This window comes from Ricinus communis, chromosome 5, assembly GCF_019578655.1.
Source record: "Ricinus communis isolate WT05 ecotype wild-type chromosome 5, ASM1957865v1, whole genome shotgun sequence".
Taxonomy (NCBI): Eukaryota; Viridiplantae; Streptophyta; class Magnoliopsida; order Malpighiales; family Euphorbiaceae; genus Ricinus; species Ricinus communis.
The window spans coordinates 12,676,026-12,689,617 of NC_063260.1; the positions used below are offsets into that span (position 1 = coordinate 12,676,026).

General features: G+C 31.2%; 1 protein-coding gene across 3 annotated transcripts; it reads left to right on the forward strand.

The window, feature by feature from the left end:
- Nucleotides 1–3,964: 3,964 nt before the first annotated feature.
- Nucleotides 3,965–13,160, forward strand: LOC8279507 (probable ubiquitin-conjugating enzyme E2 24). Of its 3 annotated transcripts, XM_015719136.3 has the most exons (10): nucleotides 3,965–4,370; nucleotides 5,117–6,100; nucleotides 7,015–8,348; nucleotides 8,448–8,609; nucleotides 10,756–10,905; nucleotides 10,997–11,437; nucleotides 11,551–11,614; nucleotides 11,709–11,848; nucleotides 12,058–12,366; nucleotides 12,657–13,160. In XM_015719136.3, the coding sequence occupies exons 3-10, from the start codon at nucleotides 7,179–7,181 to the stop codon at nucleotides 12,900–12,902; spliced, it is 2,682 nt and encodes an 893-aa protein (XP_015574622.2). In that variant the 5' UTR covers nucleotides 3,965–4,370; nucleotides 5,117–6,100; nucleotides 7,015–7,178; the 3' UTR covers nucleotides 12,903–13,160. The 3 variants fall into 3 exon arrangements, with proteins under 3 accessions (XP_015574622.2, XP_002519066.3, XP_048230337.1); XM_002519020.4 differs by having other exon boundaries at nucleotides 7,015–8,609; XM_048374380.1 differs by lacking the exon at nucleotides 3,965–4,370 and having other exon boundaries at nucleotides 5,102–6,100; nucleotides 7,015–8,609.
- The last annotated feature ends 432 nt before the right edge of the window (nucleotides 13,161–13,592 follow it).

The window sequence follows — 13,592 nt, forward strand, 5'->3', positions numbered from 1 at the left end:
TGTTGGTTCAGAATATTAATGATATTGGAATTAATTTTGTGTTAACTATTTAATATATAATTTAATCAATTGCTAGTATAAAATATATATATGTTCCCTATATTTGATTTAAAATTAACCATAAGAAAATAAAAACAATAAAGTATAATTGTTCAATTGCAACAGAAGAAAAAGAAATATAAAATATATATATGTTCTCTAGATCAAACCATTGCAATATATTACAGTTTCGATCCTTCCAAAAAGGATAATGAAGAAACTTCTTATTTGGATTTTTTTTCTTGTCATTGATGTGTAGCAACGCAATCTAATATTGCGCCTACTGCAAAATCTCTCTCTTTCTATTTAAGAAGTAACAGATGCTTTGGCTGAGGAGTCCATGCAAAGCTATTACAACTTGAAACTCGAAAAAGAAAAGAAATATAAAAATATGAGAAGAGAGGAGTTAAGTAGTAAATGGGTAAAGTGAAGTGAGTTAAATGGGTAAAATGAGTATGAATAGTTAGCTTAACTAGGGTGGGTTCGATGGTCAATGATGCGACAATAGGACTAAGCTAAATGTATATTTAAGATTATACATCATCATCTACCTATTTCAATTTTGACCAATATTGCGAATTGGCCAAATTAGCTCTCATTTTGAAAAATTTATAGCTAAATGGACAACATTACAAATTTTGGTCAAAATAACAAAATATCATAAAGGTCTGGATTTTTCAGACCATTAAGCCTTATTTTTACGACTCAACTTTAAATAAAAATTAATTGGTATCCAGGATATATATGGTTTAAAATAATTCATATATCTTTAAATACGCACAACTAAATCTTAATTTGTAATTAATTGGTATTGCAGCCATATAATTCTTTTTTCTTTATTTCATTATTTGTGTGAGTTTCATCTTTAACAAAACGCTTAGTTACAATTTATTCAAAGTGGTGGAAGTTAAGCTCACTAAACTCAAAATGCCAACAGTTTATAATTTATAGACTTGTGCTTCAGCAGCATCTTGATGTAATAACTAGGCAATGCCTGAGATTGTCTTATTAATTCAAATTGGTTGCGATTAGAGGAGACTTGATATTGTAAGCTTAATTAATTACTTATTATATGCATTGTTTCATTGCAAATTGGCCTGTGTTGTGATGTTTCTGATGCGTGCAATCCACAATATATATGCTCTCTTTACTGATATTGCTAATAGTTTAACCATTAATGAGGATTGTTGGGAAACAACAAGAGGAAAAGAGAAGGGGAGAAAGATTTTTCATTCTTTTAACAAGCATTTTGAGATAGAATATGTTCTTGGTTGGCAATATGTTTAGAGATTCTTATATGAGCCATAATCTTTTCTATTGCTACGCTCAACTCAAAAATCCCAAATAAACTTTTATGTCAAATTTGTTCGAGTCTCTCCATTTTTATAAAAGTAGGAGACATATATGCTTAAGAAAAGATGGGAATTCTTTTCTTGAACTCAAGTCAACTGTTTGAGCAGGATGATACAGTGCAAAAAAATTGAACCATGTCAATAAATTTGGAGTACAGTTGCGTGACACTGGGAAAATCTTCACAAAATTGACCCATGTCAGTAAACTTGAAGTGCAGTAGCATGACACTCGGAAAATCTCTGCACAAATCCAAACTCCTTATGCTCAAAAAGTTGCTAACTTGTTTAATTTGCTGATGCTAACTTCAACCCAAACTCCATTAAGCATGGACCCTAGTGATCACTAGAGGGTCACTAGCATTTGGAATTACTTCCAGGACACATCCCTGTCAAAATTGAAAGATAGAGAAGGAAAAAAGAAACCCCAAAAAAACAGAAAGAATTGACACCTGTGATCCACCTAAAAAGAGAAATAAAAAGAAGATATAAAATATTATGTTAACTTTGTTAATTTTATTGAAATGGAAGAGACAGTTAGGAACTAGTCATTATCATTCCTTATTTTCTTTAGCATTATTTATGCCTTTCCAACTAGACAGTGAATTAGTGCTGCTTGAGTAAATCAGAATTTTTTGAAAGATCATACCTACAAAAGATCAACAAAGTTTGCTGTCTTTGATCACACACTTACCAAGATAAACTGATTGGACACTATTTTCTTAAGTGAGAGAGATGATGTTAATAGGGTGCAAAAGAAACTGGGTCAATGACTTTTTCAAGAAACAATGACACACAATACATATTCACTTCCATTAAATAAACCCAGCAGACTGCTTTCTTTGTCAAGATAACAACACATAATTAGCATATGTTGATGAAAATACAAGGAATCCTGTGGAGTGAACTTTATGGCTGTTAGGTGGGCTGGTGCTGACCTGAATTCAGAATATTCCTTAAGCCTAAGTTATGACAATTAGTATAAACTTAATTACAGTCTCATTCAAACTTTAGTGCTTTCATCAGTACTTCTGTTCTGCATTATAAAGTGCTCTTGCTAGGCATTTGCTTGCCAGTTGCCAATATGCCATAAGAAAAGAAAAGAAACAAGAAAAATTAAGTTGTCTATTAATTCAGCTATCCATATTTCACAAGTAGCAAATTTGTGAAAGTTATTTTCTTTTTCCTTTTCTCCCCTTAGTTTCCTGGAGCCTTAAGTAATGTACCAAGCATATTCTTTATGCTGTTCCTAAAAGAAATGCTTAACAACATATTAGTGAATCTGAAAACTAACATGTGGAAGCCATTACTGTAAGCTTTTGCTATTGGTCTAAATCACAACTAAATGTCCCCATATCAATAATATGGAAGAATCATTTTCTTTTTCCTTTTATTATTCTTGGAGGTCATAATTTCTGCTGCCATGTGCCCTAAAGATGACTGAAATAGGCAGCCCTCGAACAAGACTCTCTTCATTCTTTTTGTAGAATATAATTTAATGTACCATAAACAACACAAAGATGTGTCGGTCATTAAGCAATTAAGACAAGCTATTAACTATTTCAATCTTTTTGGACTTGCCACTATTAAGAAAACCATTAATTTGGAGTTAAAAGGAAAACTGAAATATTAAGAATTGGAATTGCATTTTGAGCTGCTGACAGACTTTTGCTAAATGGTTTATGCAATGAGGCATAAAAAAGCAAGAATATCAACATTCCCTGATTGGTTACTAAATATTTGTTTTTATCACAAAGAACTAATGTGTTTCATCGAAACAAAAAAAAAAAGAAAAGGTTTAAAACAATTATGCATAATGCACATTTTATTATCTTAATTATAAATAGCAACGACAATGAGTTTATTTCATGACTATTTATCATATTTATAAAAAATTGTAATAGATTTAATATTTTATCAATGCAATTAATATAAAACTATTTTAAAATATCTATTAATTCACCTTTTAAATTATATATAAATTAATTCTGCAGATTTTATTGATGTACTATGTCTAAAATCAGATAAAATTTTTAATATTTTAAAATTTTACTAATACAAAAATTTAAAAACTATTTAAAATTATTTATTTATTTATTTTTAATTATATATGAAACTAAAATTTACAATGATTGATATATTATATTTTAGAATTAGATTATACAATTAATAAATTAATTTATTAGATACTAAAGTATTAAAAATTAAAATATTATTTTTCAAAAATCAAATTTATCTTTTAACAAAGAAATTAATTTATTAGTTAATTTAATATTAAAAATATAATTAAAATACTATTTTTTTAGAAATTATGATTTAATTATAAAAATTATTTATTAATTGATAAAATAATTTATTATAAATATAAAAAAAAAATTACAGATCACAATAATGCTTATGTGTAAAAGAAAAGTGCATATGTGAAAAGGAAAAATTTCCATATAAATTAGTGATTTGAAGGGCAATCGAGTAAATTGAATGTAGTAGTTACAGTGTTTTGCGTCTGATACTGTTAGGATATTCTGTTCCACATCAATGGACAATAGTCTCTTATATCTCATTGGCTGTGAAAGCCACTGATAATAAACCTCCAACGTCTTTCATTTTTAGACAGACAGAGAAAAACAGAGACATATTCACCGATCCTAACCGAATTATATAGGCCAGGACAGAAAACAAAACAATTCTTTTTTCTATTTTTTCTCTTTTTCAGCTTGACTGTGCAATGTTTTCAAGCCTCATTCATGGAATGATGGCCGGGATTCGGGGAGGGACTGTGCCTCTCTGAATTTCCAGCTAAAAGATTTTCTTGGCAGACAAAGTTCTTGCAAGAAAGGGAGAGAGACAATCAGAGGAACGTGATTTAGCAGCAAATCATCAACTGGGTCGTGTTCCTTTGATTGGCTCATGTAGATTCTGTGTTGGCTTTTTCTTGGTGATCGGTTTACACGGCTTCACTGATATTTAGAAGCGCCAAAAATGGTACTGTTTTGCTACTTTTCTGTTCTCTGTGAGGTCTCTTTGATGTGTTTTGCATGTATACGCACCGTTTGTGTTTGTTTTATTTGTATGATGTTCGAAGCTGTTTGGTTGTAAGCGTTTATGAGTTTTGCGGGTTCCTGCTATTTTATAAGCGTTAACCTCGTTAGTTTTAATTGCCAGTTTTTTTTTTTACTTCAGTTCTTCTTTGGACATAAGTTTATGGATTTATTTGCTAAAAAATATAAATTGAATGTATTTGACAATTGGATATAAGTTTAGAGTGTTATTTATTAAAAAAGTTTAAATTAGATGCAGTTGACTATTGGACATTAGTTCAAGGGACAAATTGACACTTTGTCCGTTCTTCTTTTGGGTATATGCTGGAGTATAAAACTGTTTGGTAGGCGTACACTTCCATGTAGAGTGCAGAGTGGTGTTGTGAATTTGTTATTGAAGGAAAGGGTTATGGGAACTCGTATATATGTATGATAGAATTTGATTCTTGCTTAGGCATATATTCTGTATGGGGCTAAAAAATTTGTGCTACTATATTCGCTTTCTCTCTATTTTTTAATTGATGAAATTAAAAGGCTTCTTAAATTGCATCCCATCACAATCTAGTCTTAATTGCATATGCGGTTTTGAGATAAATTTTTGTAAAGTTCTTACTGAAACCGCATATTTAGAGCTTCATCCTAAAGATTTTCTGCTCATAATGATGTAAATAATAGGTGTTCTCATGGCAGGTTGCAAGGAAATGTAAAAGTATATGGAGAAGCACTCACTTTTGGCTGATACCTAATGAAATTGTTCCATACAAGGCTTTGTTCAGTTCATGATCGACTTTCTGTTATTAAAGTTTCCGGAAACATGTCTGTTAGACTTAGTCTTCTTGCAGACCTTTGCTAATTAAATGAACTCTCTTCGTGAGGCAGATCTTCTCTGGCACTGGGTCTACCTGACAGAAATTTAGTTTGAAGCAGGGCAAATCTTCTTTGGCAATATAAACTTGCATCCAAAAGAAGCGAGATCTTTTCCGGTGACAATTTGGTTATCAAGATTTCAGCTCCTTTGGGCAAATCTCCTTTGGCAAAGTTCTCTTGCTGGGAAATTCACCTCACAGTGAACAGCTTAGCAGAGTATATACTCTTTCATTATTTGTTCTCCTTATATTTTACTGAAGATTTCATCTTTGCTACAAAGCGGATATCCTTTGGCATGAAATTTCTCTTCTCTTGCAAGATATACTTCAATCTGCAAGACTTGCAGCCTATTGATATATCACCTCTGTAGCAATCCTCATTGGAAGTTTCTTCTTGCAAGAGCTTCCGTCCATTTGCTGGGCAAATCTCCTTTGGCATCTGGAGTCTGTATTGGCTCCTACTATCCCTGTGGGCTATAAGGAGTCTTGAGTTGATTCCTCTTATCCCTCTAGGGCAAATCTCCTTTGGCATTTGGGAGCCCTGAGTTGGCTCCCTGTTATCTCTTTGAAAGGCTTTGGCATATGATCTGCTTTTAAAGGTCAAGATTTCTTGTTGGAATATCTATATTGAAGCTTGGAATTAATTTCTGAAAGGAAACAAAATCAGAATTCATTCTGCATTGCTGATTCTATAGTCTGCTCATTTGCCAAACCACCATTGCATTATCCGTTGCACTATCTTTTAACGTAGCATTACACCACTACGGGTTTTGTCATTTCAAGTTATTTGGTGAAGTGCAACTCAGAGGTATCAACTCTCTTCCTGCTCCTAATTTTTTTTAATTTTTTTTCTGTTTCCAACTTTCACATATTTATGATATAGTTGCATTTTCGGATGACAAGCATAAAATAGCTCAAAGATACTCTGATGAAAAGAATTAGGTGCTTTGACATTATTACTAGATTGCACGAAAAAATAAACGAGTGATACGACATAAAATAGAAATATAAAATTTTTTAAAAGGCTAATAAACGAAACGTTAGACAAATACTATATATATATAATAAATCAAATACTTAAAAGTTATGCTAATATTTTTAATAAATATAATAATTATTTATGAAAAATTAAAATATTAGTAAATGATTATTCTAGATTTTTTATTACATTTTTATCTTTATCATCATATAAAATACAAATTAGATAGTAAATATTTTGGTATATAATACATATTATATTGCGTGATTTATCCATTAAATTACTAGCTGATATTGACTAGATTTTAAAAGATAGCTACTTACTATTGATAAAAACAATATATGTATATATAAAAACTTTTAAATGAAAAATAATTAAAAATATTAATAGAAAGAAGTTAAAAATCATCTATAAATAGAAATAAAAATAAATAGAATAAAATTAAAGGTCTTTCTTAAAATAGAGAATCCCAATTAAATAGACAAATTTTCTTTAAATTGTTTTTTAGAATTTTTAAAGTAAATAAAAAATATAAAAAATAATAGGAAACGAAAATTTTGAAACTTTTCTAAAGAATTTTCAAAAAATTTCGGTATCTAAAATGTATCCCATAGAAAAATGTAATATATGTAATACATTTTAGAGTTTGCATGCCACCTAGCATTACTTTCGTAGTTTCATTATGCATTTCCTTCATATTCAATTTTTACTCCCTAATAAGCCATCTCTTATTTCCTGTCCAGGTATGCATGAATCAATAGTAACATTTTGTTTCTAGTTGAAGTTCCAGAGTAAATAGTGTTTCTTGGGAGAGAAAGAACACACAAAAAGAAAGAAAAAAAAAAAAGAAGAAAAGAAAAAGGAAAGGAAAATCTTATTTCTGAGTCAACGTTGATAATTATAGTCGATGATGGATATGTTCTCTAGTGATTCTGATTGGGACAGTTTGAGCGACAGTGGCAGTGAGCTTGAATTTTTATATGGCGGGCATGCTAACTGCATTTTATCAAGCCTGGAGGAGAGCATAGGAAAAATTGATGATTTCCTTTCATTTGAGAGGGGGTTCGTACGTGGAGAGGTCGTTTGCTCTGTAGCTAATCCGTCAGGACAGATGGGAAGAGTTGTAAACGTCAAAATGGTCGTTGACCTGGAAAATGTTCATGGAAAAATCATAAAAGCTGTTGATTCCAAGGAGCTTCTAAAGATTTGCTCCATGTCAGTGGGAGATTATGTGGTCAATGGGCCTTGGATAGGAAGGGTGGACAAAGTTGTCCACAATGTCACCATTATCTTTGATGATGGAAGCAAGTGCGAGGTAATTGCAGCAGACAAAGAAAAGCTGTTGCCTGTTTCTCCCAACATACTTGAAGACTCGACGTACCCCTATTACCCAGGACAGAGAGTGCAGGTTAGGCTCCCTGCTGTTTCAAAGACTAGATCGTTATGTGGTGCTTGGAAGGAAAATCAGGACGTTGGAACTGTTTCTTCTGTAAATGCAGGTCTAATGTTCGTTGACTGGCTTGCTTGTGCTCTTGTTGGTTGTGATATGAGCTTGCCTGCTCCCCGTCATCTACAGGATGTGAAAGACCTGACTTTGTTGCCATGTTCTTCTTACGAGCATTGGCAGCTTGGAGACTGGTGCATGCTTCCTTTTGCTGATTTTAAGGGTGTGAAGAAGCAGATGCTGTATGATGCATCCACCCTTGAGCTCATTAAAGAGAATGATAAAATGGGAAAAGGGTTTAAGAGGCAAGATCACTCAAATCTCGAGGAAATCTTTGTTATTGTGAAGATAAAAACCATAGTTGATGTTCTGTGGCAGGATGGAAGCTGCTCATTAGAATTGGATTCACATTCTCTACTTCCTGTAAATGTGGTGAATGCCCATGAGTTCTGGCCAGGGCAGTATGTAGTTGAGAAGGGTGCTTGTGATGATCCAAATGTTCCTGACAACCGAAAATGGGGTGTTGTGAGTGCTGTGGATGCGAAGGAACGAACTGTTAAAGTGAAATGGAAGCTTACTGTAGCAAATCAGGCTAATGATGTGGGCAGCAACCTGGTGTCACAAGGAGAAACTGTGAGTGCCTATGAACTAGTTGAATACCCGGATTTCTCCTACTGTTATGGAGATATTGTATTTAACACTGTTGATCAAGCTGATATGCATCGCTTGAAGGGAGAGACTAGCATGGGTGAAACTGTTGCTATTGAAGGCAAGGAATGTGGGAAAGATCAGAGTGATTACCCATGTGATGGTTACTTGTCCTGCATTGGGTATGTTTCGGGCTTCAAAGATGGTGCAGTTGAGGTGACATGGGCTTCTGGTCTTCAAACCAAGGTGTGGGCTCTATCCGATCTCAATACTTAAAAGTGATGGCGCATTTTATGGTAAAATTATTTTAATTATAAATAATAACGAATAAGATAAAATTGAATAGAATTTTTCATATTTTATATTAGTTATAATATTTTTAAAAATAATAATAAATTAAATATTTTAAATTTTAAATTTTTTAATGTTTTAATATCCTTTTCATTCTAGAAAAGGTTTCATTAGTTAAAAATTATCTTAAAAGTATTTATTAATTACTTTTTAGTAATTATTTAAATTGATACTATAAATATAATTAGCATTATTATTTTCATAGATCTAGGAAAGGCGGTTTTGTTTGGAAAGTGACATTGAGACAAGGGTTGGTTTCAAGGAAGCTTTCCGTTGATTGTGCTTTTACGCTTTGATAGAAAAATACTAAAATTATGCATAAATTTAAATTTTATGTACCAAAAGTAAATATATATATGTTAAAATAAAAAATTTATGTATCAAAAATAGTTATACATGTCAACAAAAATTTGTTTCAAAATTTAGTATATATTAGACGTTTACTCGTGAGTTGCATGGCTGTTGCTATTATTCTGATTATCAAATTAAATTTATAGATAAAATTTAATAGAATATTTAATATTTAATATTTATTTATAATATTTTAAAAATAACATAAATTAAATATTTTTTAATTTTTAGTGCAACAATATAAAAACTATTTTAAAATATTAATGAATTTATTTTGGTGTTATATGAACTAATACTATCAATATAATTGATATTACTATTTTTCAGGATTAGAAATTATTATACAATTAAAATTAATTCAATAATAAATATATACTAAAGATATAATCTAAAATATTATTTTTAAAATTAGAATGATTATCTAATTTAAAGATTAATTTATTAATTATTATAATTAAAGTATAATTAATATGCTATTTCTTAGGATAGAATTATAATCATTATCTAATTAAGAAACTAATTTATTAGTTAATATATATTAAAATATAATTAGTATGTTATATTTTAGGATTAAAATTAGTATTTAATTATGAATATCAATTATTAATTAATAAATTAATAGAAAAAGTATATATATATTAAATTTCTATGGTGTCGTGAATTTATAGTGACTTTTCAATACTTTTATATATTAATTGAATAAAAATTATAAATTTCTATAAAATTTTCTTTTAGAAAGTTATATAAAATTGTTTAAAGTATGTGATTTTATATAAAAAATACATATTACAATATTTTATGTAAATCTGATCCAAATTTTATAATTTTTTAAATAAATACATAAAAATTAAAATATCAGTGTAACTATATATATATATATATATATATATATATATATATATATATATATATAAAAGAGAGAGAGAGAGAAATAATTTTAATATTTTATAAGTATTTAGAGTTTCAAGTGTTTGTGCTAGTTGTATAGTAATATCAATGCAACTTATTTAGTTGTTATGATTATTTATAAAAAAAAAAATTATTTAGACTTGATGCATGTCTTCACTTGTATATCAGATCAATAAATGGTTGACATATATTTATTAATTTTAAATAATAAAAAATATGTCAATCATCTAATACTAAAATAATAAAATATATCATATATACGTATCACATTTCTATTAGTCATAGTATATACATTAACCTACACTCGTATTAGTTATATTATATGCACTAAATTTAGGTAAGAATCTCGTATTCCGGAAATAGGACGTGATTAAATTAAGCAAAAGACACCAAATGTTGGCAATTTATTTTTTTGCGCTAGGTTGCCTAGTTATCTCTAAGACACGAACTTGGCTAATTATTGTTATTTCTTTTCAATTACTTTTACGTTCCAGCCACCGGGAGATGGAACACCTCCGGTTCCAGTTAGGTTAGTCCATGTGTGTATGTAATAATTTAATTCAGATTGACATTTTTGGTAAGAGAAGAGTGGTAGAACTTTTCAGGTTCATTGTAGGTTTTTGTAATAACTTGAACCTTGTAGGTTAGTGAAGACTTTCAAAAGTTATCTTAAGCTACTAATATTTATTGTTGGATAAAATTAATTGATATTCTGTTTTCATTCATTGTTGGAGACAGATTGAAGCATTAATCTTAAACAATCTGTTGTACATTGTTACAGGTTGCACCTAATGACATTTTTCGTATAGATAAATATCAAAGTTCACCTGCAAACTCTGTGCTGAATGTGAATGAGCAAAATATTGACGATGTGAATTTGAATCAAGAGATGATTGGTCTTGACAAACAATCCTCTAGCCTGAAAGGAAAGGTAAAGCTAATTCTCTCTCTCATTAATGAACATTTTGGTCATCTATAAAGAAGTTGTTGTCACTTGAAATCAACCAATGTTTCATTCTCAGGATCTGCAAAGTTCCAGTAGCAACAGTGAGTGCAAACAGGGCTCATGGAAGGCTAGTTCCTTCTTTCTTCCTCGATCTACTATTGGATTTTTCAGGAGCATCGCAGCAAGTATATTTGAATCCTTTGGTTCCACATCTTCTTGTTCAGTATCTTCTGGCCCTGTTTTTAAAGATGGCAATCAGTTGAAGTCGGTCGAAGAGAAAGAAAATATGGAAAACAATGATCTCTGCACAGAGATGCAATCACTGATACCAGGTGGCATGCAGAGTTTTGAAAACGCAAGTTTAAACCAGGAAGTCAATGATATTCAGGAAAATAAAGAAGTCCAGTCTTTATTCGGCAGCAAGAGTGAGGAACGATTCAGGCAATTTGAAATGGTTGATGATTGCTCTGACCACCACTTTCTTGATGATGCGAGCAGGGGATTAGCATTATCTCAGGTTAGAAGAAACTTAACTTCATTTCCCAGAAAAGTTATATCAGCTGAACAGGTTCAAACAATCATGATATATATCACTCGCTTTTTAAATTTTTTTTTTTTTATGCCTCATAGATGAAAAGGAGTTGGCTGAAGAAGGTACAGCAAGAGTGGAGTACCCTAGAAAAACATCTTCCTGGTTAGCACTCTTCTCTTAATTCGACTTCACTTGGAATGCCATTTTGTGAATTGGTTTATTCTTCAACTTATAAGATTTGTATCAACCTCAATAGAATCAATATATGTCCGCGTCTACGAGGGAAGGATGGATCTCCTTCGAGCAGCCATTGTCGGTGCACCTGGAACTCCATATCATGACGGGCTGTTCTTCTTTGATATATATCTTCCTCCAGAGTATCCTCACGAACCACCTGTAAGTTGTTTAATCTAGACTACCATAGGTTCAACTACCAGTCTAATGAATACTCAAATAGACTAAAGATTTATCATTGAGTTGCGTTGGCAACAATTAAGCCAAAATGGTTCTTTACTATAAGCAAATTTGCTAAAATTCGAGTATTCAATATACACATATCATTTTTATGCTGTGTAATGTATTCCCTATAAATCTATGTCATGTAGCTGGTGCACTATCGTTCTGGTGGGCTTCGCGTCAATCCTAATTTATACGAGTCTGGCAAGGTCTGCCTGAGTCTCCTCAATACATGGACAGGCACCGGCACTGAAGTGTGGAGTCCAGAGAGCAATATTCTACAAGTTCTTCTTTCCCTCCAGGCCCTTGTGCTCAATGAAAAACCTTATTTCAATGAGGCTGGGTATGATAAACAGATCGGAAGATCTGAGGGAGAGAAGAACTCTGTTAGTTATAATGAAAATGCATTTCTCATGACCTGGAAGTCCATGCTTTACTTGCTTCGTCAGCCACCAGAGGTAAAATCAGTTGGTAACATTTTATATGATTTAGTAATGGCTAACTTGATACTAGTTCTTTTCAGACCAAGGATTTCTGTTCTGTTATACTAATAACTGCTGCTTGGATGGTTGATATGAAAAATGACAGTCTTTCGTACTCAAAATCAACCTCTTATTTTATGTCATTTTCAATAGCATAAACCTTTTAGAGCTTGTCTTTTTCAGGGGTTAACTGCTTAGGGACTTAATAACCATGAGCTATCTCTTACCTGTGGACATTTAACAATGATATAATGTGTTATGTGCAGCATTTTGGGACACTGATAGAGGAGCACTTGAAGAGAAGATCTGAATATATTCTATCAGCTTGTAAAGCATATATACAAGGAGCTCCAGTAGCATACCCATTTGAATGTGGACATGTTGAGCATGAACACCAAAAGGGAAATTCTACAGGGTTCAAAATCATGCTCTCTAAGCTCTTTCCAAAGCTTGTGGAGGCATTTGCTGCTAAAGGAATTGATTGCAACAAATTTGCAGAGGTAGACCCATGAATGTGCATACGCCATGACATTTTGTACCATATGTATCATAACAACACGTGCTTGAGGATTTCACAGGAAAAATAAAAAGATAGGGAAAGTGTCTTTGCTTATTGTGTGTAAGGTGAAAATGACAGGAGTGTATTTATTAAATAAGAAAAGGAGAAAAGGGCTCCTGGTATTGTAATTTTATTACTATAAAACAGCACTGGTATTGAGTTGCCGACTGCAACATTATGAATAAAGAACAAAGCTTGGATTAGTGTGGTAGATAATGTTGGTTTTCCCTACTCTGATAGTTCAATTATCTGCTCAACCGCGTGGCATACAGATAATTCGAGGTGTGAGTGTGACTAGTTATGTCAACTATCTAAGGATGATGGCAGCACCACATCCCACATCATCTATGATGAGGAATTTGGCATTCATGAAAATTTCTTTTTATTTTACTTAATAATCAAACTCGTGAGATTATTGGTTTAGAAAAATCTAAATATTTATGGTGATAAATGTGATATGGCATATTAATTTCACAAGATACAACAACTTATTAAGATAAATACAAATTTAGGAGTTTAATAAATTGTGAATTAAAAAAAATTAAATATATATATTTATATTTTCAAATTTTAATTTTTATGTAATTTAATAAATATTTAAATTATTTTTATAATATTTTTGATATATATCCTCATTCAATAT